Consider the following 15,861-nt stretch of genomic DNA (forward strand, 5'->3'; position numbering starts at 1 on the left):
TTTGAAATGATAGAACTTGCTGACAAACTGGATGGAAGAAATGAAGACATTACCAGGAGATTATTTTCCAATGAAATCGTCTGTTGTGCTACATAGCTAAAGTGCAAAAGCTTAATTTCATATTACTTAAAACAGGATGTTCCCAAATGAGAAAACATCCCCAATTAAATTACAAAGCATGCACCAGTTTCTAATTTTGGAAATAAAATTTAACCAAAAAAAAAAAAAAAATCCATAGTTAAATTTATAAAAGATAAAAGTAAAGAATGACTTAGTTACAAGTTTAAAACATAAATTTATTCCTCAAGTGATTAAGAAAAGCAATCTATTTCTTTTTTTTTTTAAGATTTTATTTTTATTTATTTATTTGTCAGAGAGCAAGAGTGAGCACAGGCAGACAGAATGTCAGGCAGAGGCAGAGGGAGAAGCAGGTTCCCTGATGAGCAAGGAGCCCAATGTGGGACTCGATCCCAGGACGCTGGGATCATGACCTGAGCGGAAGGCAGCTGCTTAACCAACCGAGCCACCCAGGAGTCCCAAAAGCAATCTATTTCAAGGAAATATTAAAACAAAGTGTTAAGTCTATAAATATTATGAGCACAAAGTATTTTTTTATTTTTGCCAAAAAATAAATAAAAGCCTATTTTTAGCTGGAAAAGTGTTTGATACACTTTAGTTTTAGAAAGAAAATGTCATATTTTAAATTCCCAATTTCATCTTTTTATAAGTGATTTGAAGGGTAGGTCTAAGATCTCCTACTATTCAGAAAAAAAAATTTTAGAAAACTTATAAACTTATTTATAGTGCATTAACTGCTTAGTATTCAATTATTCTTATAATTACTATAGCCAATTCACAGATTATTCAGGTACTCCCCTCCACATTTCTGACCAACTTCTGACTACCTAAGGGTTAAATACTGAAGAGCAATAGAAGATTTCAAGAAAAATCTCTATAAAATTTGTCATTTTTTTAGTTTGAATGCAGGAAGACATTTAATAACCAATTGTTGAAAGAACCAAAAACATCTAAATTCAAATCCAGCCACAACACTTTGACCAAGGCCAAAGTGTTACAATAACAATTATAACACAAATCAGATGTAAAATTCTGCTTCCTGCTGAGCTCCTCCATTTTTAATTATGAGGATTACAACTAATGTACGTAAAGTACCTAAAGCAATGCTTTACACATAGTACCTGCTCACTAAAGGATAGCTACTGTTTTCTGGAAAATCTAATAAAGTAGGGCTAATCCCAATATAATTCTACTTAGGGACAGCACTTCTTTGGACATAAAGCATTTATACTGAAATAATCACTTTAAATGCACAAAGATCAGGATTAACACACCAAAGTCAGTTTTTCATCCTATTGTTCCTTTGATAGAGTAGTGCATCTGGATTATGCCACCTAGGGAATTAATACAAGGCTCCTAAGCCCCTAAGCGCCCACCACCAATTGGCCTATACAACTTAATCTCTCTTAAAATTGTCTTTGTTCCAGTGAGACAGATCTCATATTTTTCTGCCTGTATTTCCCAAATTAGTTCACATGTATTGACCATGAAACCTGTGTCTTACTCATTTTTGTAATTCCTAATGCTTAGTATACGTTTGACACTAGGAGCTGGATGCAGAGATGGAGAAATGCCGACTGTGACTGCTCAGATAACTCTCCAAACTGAAAATAGGTTGTTAAATTAATTCTCATCATTTTTTTCAAACCACTCTTAAGCTGTATTCTACTCACGCACATGCACACTAAAAATCAGAATGAACTACTTCGTATCCCTTACAATGCCAACAGAGTATATACTGAAAACTTGTCCGTTCTGCCTATGTGTTGACATTTATCTCTATCATCTCCCCAATTAGGGTGTTTTTCCCTAAGGGAAGGGGCTGAGCTGCACATTTCTTTGGAATAACCCTTAAATACTGAAACAGAGTTGGTTGGCCATAAAGAGACATCAGTGAATTCTGTTGAGAATTCACATAGCACTCCGACCCAGTGGTACACCCCTGCTGCAGTGCAAGAAATAGCATATCTGTGCCTTGAAGCATTTATAAATCCTCAAAAAAAATTTTTTTTCTCTATTGCAAGATCAAATCTAACATCTTAAGGGAAAAAAATCAAAATTTGAACATAATTGTTTGATAATGAAGTAAAGTTTTATCAGATAACAAAGTCAAAACGAAGCTGAAAGGATACCTTCGAGCAGTTTTTTCTCTGAAGAGAGCTTAGAAGCAGCAGAAGGGGCCTGATACAAAAAGTCACAGAGGAACGTGGACTGGGAGGACTCTTGACTTAATCCACCTTCAGAGTGAATGTCATGTTGAGGGAAATCTGGAAAAATTACAGAAATAATACATTTGAAATCTAAAATGTAAATACTTTCCTTTTGTTTATGAATATGTTGGAGAGTTTTCAGCTAGAAGAAAAGTTACTTCAAATTCACCACAGAATATACAGATATTTATTCACATTGCATTGAATGTGCACATAAGCTATTGTTCTATTAGTCACATATGAAAATGAGAATAAAATTCTGATGAAAGTGATTGGGTGGGATTAACTATTTTAATCTTTAATTTGTAAGATTAAAGAAATATAAAAGATTTCTTAAAATTTTCCTTGAAATGAAAGAAAACATGGTCTTCAGCATCTTCTATCTTTATAATAATCACACTTGTCTTCATTCTGATGGTTTATCTTCTTTGAGAAATAAGAAGATTGGTGCTTCAGTCCTTTCAGGGATATATATCAGAAGAGACCAGGCTAACGTAGGGACACGGACTGACCGGAGAATTTGTTATGGTAGAGAAATTCCATCTGCAGACTCTGTCCAGCCTTCTTGGCCAGCAGGTAGGGGGTGCTATGCACAGGATCTCCAGTTGTACACATGACATCTGCCCCACTGAACAGCAAAGCCATTGTTTCCAGAACATCTGGTTTCACGACAGCAGCACACAGAGCCTAGTCGTTAAAAGACAATACACATTTTAAGGTCAGGAAATACAATTCTAGCTATTAAAATGCGTGGAATTCTGCCGAGCCATTTATAAAATGAAGTTTGTACTTCTTTTTTAACCAAGAAAGCTAATAAGTATGCCCTGAATTAAGCAACAGGTTCAAAAGGCCTGCTTTGTATGAATTTAAATTATTACAACCTAAGACCTCCGAGTTTTAATTCATTCTTCTGTTGTTGTGATGTTCAGCCTCCAATCCATCATAGTTCCTTATTAGGAAGACATTTTTTATGCTTCTATAGTATGATAATGGCTGGGTGCTCAGAAAATACAAAATATCTAAAATGTCATAATGAAGCAGCTGTTAAATGTTTTGTCATATAAATGTTGTATGTATGTAATGTTTCAGCCTAATTAGGATCTATATAATTTTTTAAATACTGTTGTGCTCTCAGAATTGGAAAGGTGAGTGCAAAGCCAATCCAGTATCTTTCCTTTTGTGTGGGGTACAGGTGGGGAGGAGGAATGGCAAACAGCGGTAATGAAACAACACTGACTTCTGTTATATATCATTGTACAAACACTAGCAACTGCTGGAACCTAGTTGTGTTGTTGCTGCTTTTGTTGTTCCTTAGACGTGATGAGCTGCCTTCGCATCTCTTCTCATCCTTCTCATCCTCACTTCACTAGCCTCCCCTTTGCTTCCATACCCTGAGATTTGAGCACCCTGATTCATCTGATTTTTTTTGCCCTGGACTCACCATTTTACCTTCTTCTTGACATGATGTGCCTGGACAGATCACTGGTTAATTCCCCCTCTACAATGCAACTTCAGAGTAACTGCTCATTAACTATCCCAACAGGCAGAGAAGAGTGTTCAGCCAAGAAGTCCCGTTGACGCACTCACAGTTCCAGCCCTGGACGGTCAACTGTTAAAAAATGTACTCACCTTTCCTACCATGGTCTAGCTGACTTACAGGATTTCCTTTGCATCACAATCAAATAGCCCGACCTACCCCTGACTTTGTACCGATGTGCCAGGTGATCCCGTCACCTTCCTGGATCTTAGTCTACCTGGTCTGCAACATGAGGGTGTTGGAAAAGATAGCAGCTAAAATCCCATCCACCGCAATAGCCTGTGACTGCCCCCCCCATTTAATCACGTGTATTTCCTCTTCCTCTTTCATCTCCCCACTACTGGTTGCCTTCACAGCACAATGTATTTGTTACAGTGTATTTATGGACTATGGCTGCTCAGGGTCAGTCTCCCTTACTTGACTACAACTCTCATGAATAAAAGAAGCACATTTATGTTTTACTACAATTGTATCCCCAGAACCTGAAAAAGAACTCAGGTCTTGTAAGTGTGCAATATATATCTATCCACCACGAACACTGAATGGAAAAAGGGTCGTCTCTTCAACAAATAGTGCTTGGAAACTGGATAACCACATATGGAAAAATGAAGCTGGAGCCTTATCTTACCCGCTCACAAAAATGTACTCAAAAAAGATTAAAGACTTAAACATAAGACCTGATACCTTAAAATTCGTAGAAGAAAACAAAAGAAAAATTTCCCTGAAATTGGTCTTGACTTTTTGGAGACACCACCAAAAGCATAAGCAACAAAAGAAAAAAAAAAATCAATTTAAGCTGGACTCTATCAAAACTAAAAAAGTGCTTCACATCTGAAGAAAAATCAACAAAATGAAAAGGCAAACTATAGAATGGGAGTCAAAATTTTAAACCATACATTAGATAAGGAGCTAATATCCAAAATAAAGAACTCACAAGCTCAAAAACAATCCAACTTAAAAATGGGCAGAGAAACTGAATTGACGTTTTTCCAAGAAAATATTGAAATGGTCAACAGTTACATGAAAAGATGTTCAACAGTATTAATCATCAGAGAAATGCAAATTGAAACCACAATGAAATATTATCTCACACCTATTAGAATGGTATTAGATCTGCAATCTCATATCTATTAGAAGATTATTCACAATAGCCAGTATGTGGAAACAACCTAAGTATCCATCAACAGATGAATGAATAAAGACGATATGCTACACACACACACACACACACACACACACACACACACACACACACGAATACTATTCAGACGTGAGGCAGAAGGAAATCTTGCCATTTGAGATATGGATGGAACCTGAAGGCATAATGCTCAATGAATTTAGCCAGAGAAAGACAAATTTTATATATTCTATTATTTAGAACCTAAAAAAGCCAAAATCATAGGAACACTGATTAGAATGTGGTTAGCACAGGATGTGTGGGGGGTGGGGAGATGTTGTTTAAGGGTACAAACTTGCAACCAGAAGATAAATAAGTTCTGGAGATCTAATGAACAGCATAGTAGCTATAATCAATAATACTGTATTATTAACTTAAAAATTGCTCAGAGACTAGACCTTAAATGTTCCCACTACAAAAAAGAAATAATGATGTGATGTGATACACATGTCAGCTATAGCCACAGTCGTAATCACACCACAACATATAAATGTACCAAATCAACAGGCTATTGTAGGTAAATTATATCTCAATTAAAAATATGCCTATTCAATAAAATATGTAATTTTGCAAAAATTATTTGCTGATATTAAGAGTACCATTTTTAAGAAGCCCACTGTATAAATAAATCCCAATAGGTAGACTTCTCTATAATATTCTTAGAAAACTTCAATTGTTAGTAATTAATGTAAAACTCATCTAATGGAAACTGTGTGGTGTGGCAGACAGCACTTTGGGGACATTATTATACCCGCTAATAAGATGCCCATCACTATCAAAAAGAAAGAAACCATTAGAGGAAGCCATGCCCTAATTTCTAGTTCTCAAATTCTCTAATTTCACCAATTATTTCCCAAAATCCACAACTTACTACTTGCATACTTATTTATAACGGACCTCTCCTCCTGCATAGAATTAATCAAAATCCTTGGCTTATGATAACTTGTCATTATTCCCTGTATGTCTGATATAACTGGTCAATTTTAATTATGTAATTAGCACCAATGAAACCACTACCCAAAACAAAATGTCTTAGTAATAACCTGTATAAATATCTAGTTTCTAACCTTCTCCCCCATCCCACCTCTCACTCTCTCCTCTACCTTAGCTGCCTACTCTGAATCCTTCATATTTTCTGTGCCATTGCTTTAAAATGAATTGGTGGCCTCACTTTACTATCATCAAAAATGTACAAAGACTAAAAACATAGTTTAGGGGAATTAATCCAGTAGAAATGTAAATCAATTGTATGATCTTATAATCTCTACAGAAGGATGAAAAAGGCCTTTGTTATTATCCAAAATGTTCAGCATAATTCCAATAACTTGAGGATTTTTATCCATAAGTATCACCACTAAAAGCATACTAAAAAACTGAGAGCCATAAAAGAACATGTTCTCTAAGCACAAAAACAACAGTCGTATAAAAGTCCATGTATTAAACAGCTCTACATGGACGAGCCTCCTAATACATAAGAAACTGAAGCAGCAATTTCAAAAAGAAATCAGGCAGGATGCTAACATATCTTTTGCCAAAAGAGTGAAGAACAAGTGGGTAGCATAAACCAGCAGGTCTGGAATCACTCAGTCAAAGGCAAACGACACTTGGGGTCAACAGCACTAAGCAAAGCATTGCTTATAACAATACATTGAGCGAATGAGGTTTATTTTGGTGACACAATGTCAACAATGTACAAGTTGAAGTTATGCTTAGTGTCCTGTCCCTAAAATAAGGAAAGTTGCCACAGTTCTCAGAATATTGGAGTAGGCCTAATTAGCTAGAAATTCATGCTATGGACAAAGAATTTATTCACTATCAATAATGAACTCTTAAGTAAAACAGTGGTAAAATCAATAGCACAATCTCACAAATGAAAATAACATTAAATACTTTTATCAGACAGTAATAGACTTTTTACAATTATTTTCAAAATCCTTGACCCATGTTTCAAAAGACATCAAGAGCCACATCTATTGTTACATATTTTTTGATACCTTGTTTAATTCTTCTTTGGTGAAAGATGCCAGTAGGGTTTTTCTGAATCTTCCTTCTTTGTATTTCTGAGTGATAAAGGTTTTTCTCTTTTCTACAGGTGAGTCCATGTGTAATTCTTCATCTTTTTGAAGATTACCAGCCCAAAAGTCATTTGCTCTTTTGTTTCCAATGACGATAAAGAGCTAAATTGTCAGAAAGTTATAAAACAATATGATTTCATAAAATGTATTTGAATTTACAAAAACCTGACTCACAAATTAAAATATAACTTGGGGGCCCGGGTGAGTCAGTCAGTTAAGCGTCCAACTCTAGATTTCGGCTCAGGTGATGATCTCAGGGTCATGAGATCGAGCACCACCCGGGGCTCCACACTAAGCAGAGCCTGCTTAAGATTCTCTGTCTCCCTCTGCCCCTCCCCTGCCCTCACATGCATACTCTCCCTGCAACCAAAAACATATATATATATATATAACTTAGTATAAAATATGCAAAAACACATGAAAAATCCACATCTTTCAGGAAGATGGAGTGTGAAAGCAGGTATTTTTTCTATTTTAAATACAGCCTTATTGCTTTTAGTAATGGTACAAGATAAGCTAGAAAAGAAACTGCAAGCGACCCAAATTGCAGCAAAAGCATTATTATTTTGTGAAACTACATAGAGACAAATTTATTTAAAATGGCCTAGTAGGTGGGGTAATGTGGTTGGGAGGGTTACTGAAATCCAAGAAGAAAATGGAAATAGGAGACAAAAAGTCAGACATGAGCGCAGTTAATGACAGACCAGGGCCAAGAGAAAGAATAGAAAATTTGCCAAGTTTTCATTCACTTTTCTAATATTTTATCCATGCTAGGTTAAAAAGAAAGAAATTCTGGCTTTAAAATAAAAATGCTGTCAAGCCTTTAAAAGTAGCTATTACTATTAAACTCCTTGTACTTTATATATTTTTCAAGTAACTATCTCATTTAAGAAGCATTCTAAAAGTTGAAGTAGGAAGATACTACTACCAAACAGGCTATAAGCCATTTTTACAGTGTGGTGAGAACTTTATTAAGAGCTCCTAAAATAATTCATGTCACCCCACTGCTAACTACCACCTGATCCCTGCTAGCCACATCCACAGTTTAACACCCAACTCACCTCAATGAGTTCATTGCTCCAAATGCTGGCATCCATTTTTAGGCTTCTAACCTTGGAATCTTTTGGTCCTAAAGATCTATGTTGTCCTGAAGTCAAGACAAAATTGCATTTCTATTTCAATTTGTATGTAAATGTATATTCTCTTTAAAAAAAGTCTGTGTGTGCATTCATGTATGTATGTATGCATATATCTTTTCAACTTAAAACACACCAATATCTACTTTCCTTAATGCTAATACTATTAAGAGTAATGGTGTGATAATTATACAGAAATCCCAACCACAATGAAGGTAACAGTAATCATTTTCATCACTACTCTGTAGTGGTATAAAACTATAGTTTTAAAGCTAGCTATATATGTGTATCAATATGTATGTGTGTATATTCATCACTTGGTAATTAATTAGCTATTAGAGATTATGGAAAACCTTTTATAATACGTTTGTTTACATTCCATATATGTGAACACAGATATGATTTTACTACTTAAAAAAAAAAAAAGAAACCCTAGCAACAACTCTAATAAACATGTATCTAAAAATATGAAGTGGATTCTTTATTCTACTTTTATGCCTGAAAGACAATAAGAGCCCAACATTCTATTAGCATCAATCCAATTATGCTGTGTAATCATCATTCAGTCATTATTGGGCACCCAGGAATGTGTCTGATGCCTTCTACACTGAGGAGGGAATAAGGCATTCAAGACATTCCTCTATCTTAAGGACTCATTGCCTATGAGCATGAAAGCTCATTCCTCTTTCTATGATAGATAAGAGTATCCTTTCCTCCTTTCTTTAAAATGGTAACTACTCAGAGCATAGTCTTAAAAGCCCAATGGCAGAAATATGCATAGGTTTGCATTTATGAAGACCAACTAAAGGTAACACTGTATGTTGGACATGATGTAGGATAATAAAGGGCATTTGAAGCTCTTTATTCAACTGAAAGGGGTTGAACTCAGAAAATAGAAGTACTGGAAAGAACCCATGGAGTCACAGAGGCAAAAAATAGACTCTGAGTTGAGACTTTAGGTGGGCTTTAAAGGAGGGGGAGGGGCCAAGAGGGTCTCTCAGGTTTTAAACTTGAATGTAGGCTAGACAGTATTGCTTCTGACCAAGATTTAGAATAAATGAGAATTTTCAGTTTTATGCAGTGAGCTGGGCAGCAATGAGAGCTCCATTATTCACATGTTATTTTTGAGGTACCTTGGGCAAATCCAGGGAAAGAGTCCAGTAGCTAGACCCACAAGTATGGTGTCCACCATGGTGAGAACTATCCACTTACAAGAGAGTGCCGAACTTAAAATGATAAATAACATCAACAAGGAACATTAGAGTAAAAGAGAACGGAGGATGTAACCCAAAGGAACATACCAGGCAAAGGAAAAGTAACCTGAGAAAGGATGACCAGAGTGTTACGAACACACAAAGAGAAAATGATATCTTGGAAGTTAAGGGAGGATGGGAAGTCACAGAGAGATACACTGGTCAAATACTGAAGTGCCAGATACTGTTGAGAAGACAATAAAGATAGGAACGGACTACACAGAAACCGAGAGGTAAACTACACTGGTATACATGGTGAAAATATTTTTACTGGACTACAGAGAAGAAAAAACTGATCACAGGATGAAGAAAAACAAGGAAGTTAAAGGAATGAAGGAAATCTGTGCAGAATTCTACTCTTAAAAGCACCCTGTCTGTGAAAAGAGACAGAGAATGATACATACAGGGGAACAGCAAGTTTTCAGGAAGCTAGTGTCAACATGACAGATGGACACAAGTATATATATATATATGCTGCAACAAAAGAAACCATGGTTGAATAATTATGGAGAAGGAACAAGTGATGAGGGGAGGATCCTAAGAAGAGAAGAAAGAAGCAGAGACATGAGTAGAAAGAATAGCATCAGACATCACAAAGGCTCTCTTCCAATGAGACTGGGAGGAAAAAATGTTGGGAAGAAAATAGAGGGGGATTAGCAGGTGCTTCTTGTTGACAGTGATGTTAATTGAGAAAATCTAGTGTGATAAGAACTGTGGAAGCACAGAACTCTTGAGAAGCATTAAGGATTGAAGCAACTGTCCTAGTATTTGCTCTGAGGTAGTGTTCCTCATCAATATTCTACCAATGAAACCTATGTTCTACCCTGGTCTTGCCAATGTCATATTCTACTGCAATGAGTATTTATACAACTGTGGAGGACATATCAACCTCTCACACATTTTTAATTCCCAGGACCAGCATCATGCCTGATAAAGTTAGGATGCTGAAGTAAAGTTTAGCAGTGGCTAACCTTCTCCAAGACCTCTATGACCACACACCTCAGCTGGAGTCCATGCCTTCCACTCACTGGAACAACGGTGAACCCCCAAATACACTGAGCTGTCAGATGGTCTGTAAGCTGTAAAGTCACAACGAGATAACCAGTCATAAGACTGGTTACTGTCAGGAACCTCAGTGCTCTTTGGAAATGTTTCTAGATAAACACTCTCACTAAAAGAGATACAGGATCTGCTGTACCAAGTTTAGAGCTCAGAATGACTTGATATGAAATACACATCATGCAAAATATGATGAGGGAAAAGTGGGCAAATCGTGCAAAGATACAAGCATGTTCAGGGTGCATTCTGAAACTCTCACCTTAAAATCTAAAAATTTCAACACTGTCTTTTTAAAATCCACACATGGACCAGGAGGCACACAAAATGATGACATGCTTAAAAATCAATTTTTACATCTAAGTCATGCATAAGAGAAGTTTAGAACTTTAAGATATTTCTAAATTTAATAGAAATGTAATAAGCCTTCTCTATATTTTTCACAACTGTTGGCTGGGAAACATGACGTAGGACAGTTAAGAGTATTTGGTGCCAATCTGCTACCACAGTGATGAGCATAACTTATCACTAATTACCTGCACACTTCTTACAGATGACACACAGAGATTGATGGATGCCCAGTCAGGGTCAGGGGCTTTACAATCGGCACAGCTCCTGTTGGACTCATTGAACCAAATCTTCTCAGCCACTTCATAATCAGAGAGAGTTTCTGCTATCGATTGCTGCACAGCTTCAATCCACTCCTGCTTCTCTTTTTCAGACTCGGCTGTAAAGCTGGAACAATGAATGTTTCTGCATTATCGATCTCCCTTGTAAAGGCCAATTAAGCAGTATGTTCAGTTTGCATATTCATTTTGCTCACAAATTAAGCAGCAGCTGAAAAATATGCCTTCCAGGCAGCTGGATAGTCTTTTCTGTTAAAAATCATCTAATTTAAAAATCTATTTTTTCCTTTAACATCCCACAGTGCTTATGAGTTTGTTTACATATCTTGAACCAAAATTAATATGTACATTTTTTCTGACCAGGATATAAAAATTGCCTTGTTAGGTCAAGAGTTTAAATGAGAGGACATGCTTCCTAAGCAGTGGTTATATAATAATCAATGAGAGACTGGCTGAGTTTCAGACTTTTCGGAACTACTGGATTATCTTGCCAAGAAAGTATGCCGTGATAGTCTGAAACTAAATTATCAAAAACACCCACCAGAAATTTTGATTTTTTTCAGCCTTAAAATAGATTTTCTTTTTAATTACAAGAATGTCCAGATGGCTTGAAGAAACTGAGAAATCAAAAAAGTTTCAAGTGATTACTATTCTAACTCATTTTTAGTCATGTTCTGATTTTTCCTAATTCTTAGTGTTTACTGGATACCTGAGTAAAGGGAGAAAACATTAACCATGGGTTTACTCCAAGAAATGTTGAGTGAGTATCTGCGATGTGTCAGGAAATGTGCTACAGTGCTCCAAACTCCGCCAATGACCCGCAAAATGTTTCACATTAAAATTTTCTGTTCTGAAGATGAAAATGTTTTGAAATAGAATGAAAATAACAGATGACTAACATATTCCAAACAATCCATAAGGAAACTGAGTGGCCTACATGGATATTTTCTGAAGCACTTTAAGTTGCCATTATCAGTATAATATCCACAAACTTCTTAGTGGTTTCCACTTTTATACAGAGATTGGTCACAGCCAATATGGCACAAAGGTCCTTGCGCCTGGGTTACTGGTACACAGATTCTAAAACCCTTGGAGTGCCCTAAGTGACAAGTGTCTTTGTATGCTTGTGAGATAATCTGAGGCTGGAGGCCTCAATAGCTTCAGGATGGGTCAGAAAGACCAAGGTGTGATTAGAGGACTGGGACTTTCAGCCTCACCCCTGACCTCTAGGAATGGGAGAGGTGCTAGCAATTGAGTTAATCACCAACGACCAATGATTTAATCAATCATGCCTACAGAATGAAACCCTGGTAATAACCCTTGAACCACAGGGTTCAGAAAGCTTCTGGGTCGAGGAACACATTGAAGTGCTGAGAGCATGATATACCCAGAGAAGGCATGGAAGCTCTGTACCTTGCTTTGTGGGCCTCTCCCATTTGGATGTTCCTGAGAGGCACTCTATATAATAAACTGGCAATAATTAATTTAACTGTCGTCCTGAGTTCTGTGAGCCATTCTCACAAATTAGTGAACCTGAGGAGCTGGGGTTGGGGGAATCCCAATTTGCAGCCAAGAACAAAGTGTGGGTAAGCTGAGGACCCAGTGCTTGTGACTAGAGTCTGAACCAAAGGCAGCTTTGTGGGACTGAGCCCTGAAACTTGTGGGGTCTAATGCCCATGCCAAGTAGCTGCTGTCGGAACTGGACTGAATTGTAGGACAACTGCCTGGGATCTGGATACATGGAGAGTTGGCTGACATGAGGAAAAAGTCCACCCATTATTTTGTGTCAGAAATACTACAAGTAAAAACAGCTCAGCCAACATCTACATTTTCAGTTGAGGCTTGAATCTGCATATGGGAAAATAAAGTTTGTTATTCTCTAGGTGATTATTTTTTCCTCAAAATTTGAACCAGCAGACACTTCTGACAGATGAAATGAATACCAGACTTGGGAGTATTTTCAAAATTGCTAAGTAATTGTTAGTTCTTCAAAGGCCTCTGACAAGTGCTTCTGACCTGGATACTACTCTGTGATATGTTGATTAATTTTTTTTTAAATATTTTATTTATTTATTTGACAGAGAGAGATCACAAATAGGCAGAGAGGCAGGCAGAGAGAGAGGTGGAGGCAGGCTCCCTGCGGAGCAGAGAGCCTGATGCGGGGCTCGATCCCAGGACCCTGGGATCATGACCTGAGCTGAAGGCAGAGGCTTAACCCACTGAGCCACCCAGGCGCCCCTGTTAATTTTAACAAATAAATTAATGTGGGTAAACTCACAGATATTGACTTATGCCTCTTTTGTGTACCAAAGCTACGGGGTTATTACAGGTTATTAAAACATACTACAAACTTTAAGTTTTCTTTTTCATTGTTATTTGAAAAAATTACTAGATTGCTGTAATGCAAGCTATATAATGAACTATTAAAATAGTTGATCAAAAAGTGCTATGAGGGGTGCCTGGGTGGCTCGGTGGGTTAAAGGCTCTGCCTTCAGCTCAGGTCATGATCCCAGGGTCCTGGGATCGAGCCCTGCATCAGGGTCTCTGCTTGGCAGGGAGCCTGCTTCCCCTCTCTCTCTGCCTGCCTCTCTGCATACTTGTGATCTCTATGAAATAAATAAAATCTTTAAAAAAAAAGTGCTATGAGACTCACTGGCATTATTTTAAGCAGGAGTTCCTTTTAAGAAATCAATATGGAGCAACAGTAATCAGGATTTTAAAGGAGGGTTGCATTCGATTAGTCTAAAAAAGGTAAATAAAAATATAGTTTAAAGATAATATAGTATTCTTTATTCCTAAAATTTGAAGTAATTTTTCACATATTTGTTTATAAAAGATTAATATATTTATGAAATCTACTAAGAGAAAAAAGTATTAAGAAAAGAAACATCCCAAATCTCATGAAATTAGTTAGTATCTTTGCAGGTTGTGTGATAATTCAAGTCACTTTTATAAGGTGTTTTTATATACCAGCTAATAAATTAGACAATACAGAAAACAACGAACATGATTTTATTATGTGATCTATAGGAAGTAAAATCACCACTAGCAATGTGAAAGCAGATCACCCAAGCTTTTGTGGAATAACACAAACACAAACGTTTAAATATAGCTTACCTAAAACTCCTATAGGGAGTGATTATTTCAAAAGACTGTTTTACAGTTCGGTCCACTTGTTTTACATTTGCTACGTTCATAGGAATTATGGTAATACCAAGTCCACTTTTAAAATCCTAGTTGGGAGAAAAAAAATAACATTATAAAGAAACAAAAATATGGATTTTAAAGGTACATATTATATACTCTAAAATCCAAAGTACCATTATATCCTACTAAATTTTTCTACACATATACATGTAGAACTGAATAAGTCATTAAAAATGGATTGATAGTGTTGTTTTCTTATTTTAGGAGGCACTCTCAATTCATGTTAGCATTCTAAGCTGGACAAGCTGGCTACTGATGAAGTACGGACTTCTGTCACATGAAAAGTCAAGTTGACTGGGACACAAATTGTGAAGTGTACATGCTTAACTTTTCAAAGTTAGGGACTTTTTCATCTTTATCTCTTCAGTAAAGGAAACTAAGAGTTAACTAGCCCTTAGCATGTGCCCACCAATTTCTAAGCAGGGGAGTCAATGACACTGTGAGGCTGGTATAATTATACTTATAAAAAAGAAGGGGAAACTGAGTCCCAAAGAGAGGAAAGTCACATGGTAAGTGCAGTGAGTTGTATGTAGCACAAAGTGACCAAAACTCACGCTGATTGTTCTTTGTTTTACTCTGTGACGTTGCCTCTGCTGTGTCATATTATTTTTCTCACTTACTCTCTAACAAAAGCATTACTTATTTTATGGTTTTATCTCATTCCCAAAATTTTATTACTTTCCTCTTCCTTCAATTAAATTCTTAAACTGCTTTAAATGCTATCTTGGGGGACGCCTGGGTGGCTCAGTTGGTTAAGCAGCTGCCTTCCGCTCAGGTCATGATCCCAGTGTCCTGGGATCGAGTCCCACATCAGGCTCCTTGCTCATCAGGGAGCCTGCTTCTCCCTCTGCCTCTGCCTGCCATTCTGTCTGCCTGTGCTCGGTCTCTCTCCCTCTCTCTCTCTGATAAATAAATAAATAAAATCTTTTAAAAAAATAAAAATAAAAATAAATAAATGCTATCTTGGTTTGAAAACTGTCATTTGTTCACTACCTATAGCTCCTCTGTTCAGTCTGCCCCACCAAAACTAGAAACTGTTCAAAAGGCTATAAGATCTACTTTTTAAAAATGCTGACGTTTGAAATATTATTATCTAATCATAACAGTTTGGGAATTTGATTTATCAAATAATCTCAACACTTTAAAAATTTAAAAATTATTCCCTACTTCAAAAGATTTATCCATATAAACTAAATGTGCTTTGAATTCCTAAATTCAATTTGACTGGAAAAAGTAGCCATACTAAAGAAAAACTACAAAAACACTGGTCCATTTTTTAATAAGAATACTTCTGGCAGAGACCATGAAAGTTCACCAGCTTTCTCTCTACAGGCTAAAAGTAAAAGTACTATATTTCCCTCTCCCTTGCATGCTAGGCGGGCTCATATGTCTTAGTTTTGGTCAATAAAATATAAAAAAAATTCCTGGGGCAGTGGGGGGCAAATCTTAGAAGAAGAAAGACTTTTACCCCTTGCCATTCCATCTTCTTAGGAAATAACATCTAGA

General features: G+C 36.6%; 1 protein-coding gene across 1 annotated transcript in view; it reads right to left on the reverse strand.

Moving 5' to 3' along the window:
* ARAP2 (ArfGAP with RhoGAP domain, ankyrin repeat and PH domain 2) overlaps positions 1-15,861 on the reverse strand; it is a 187,313-nt gene that overhangs the window by 102,732 nt on the left and 68,720 nt on the right. Inside the window, 7 exon segments of the mRNA XM_047719085.1 lie at positions 2,211-2,345; positions 2,801-2,975; positions 6,997-7,179; positions 8,139-8,224; positions 11,059-11,082; positions 11,085-11,257; positions 14,266-14,381. Of these exon segments, the coding sequence (XP_047575041.1) occupies positions 2,211-2,345; positions 2,801-2,975; positions 6,997-7,179; positions 8,139-8,224; positions 11,059-11,082; positions 11,085-11,257; positions 14,266-14,381 (892 nt within the window).

Source organism: Lutra lutra, chromosome 2 (assembly GCF_902655055.1).
Source record: "Lutra lutra chromosome 2, mLutLut1.2, whole genome shotgun sequence".
Taxonomy (NCBI): domain Eukaryota; kingdom Metazoa; phylum Chordata; class Mammalia; order Carnivora; family Mustelidae; genus Lutra; species Lutra lutra.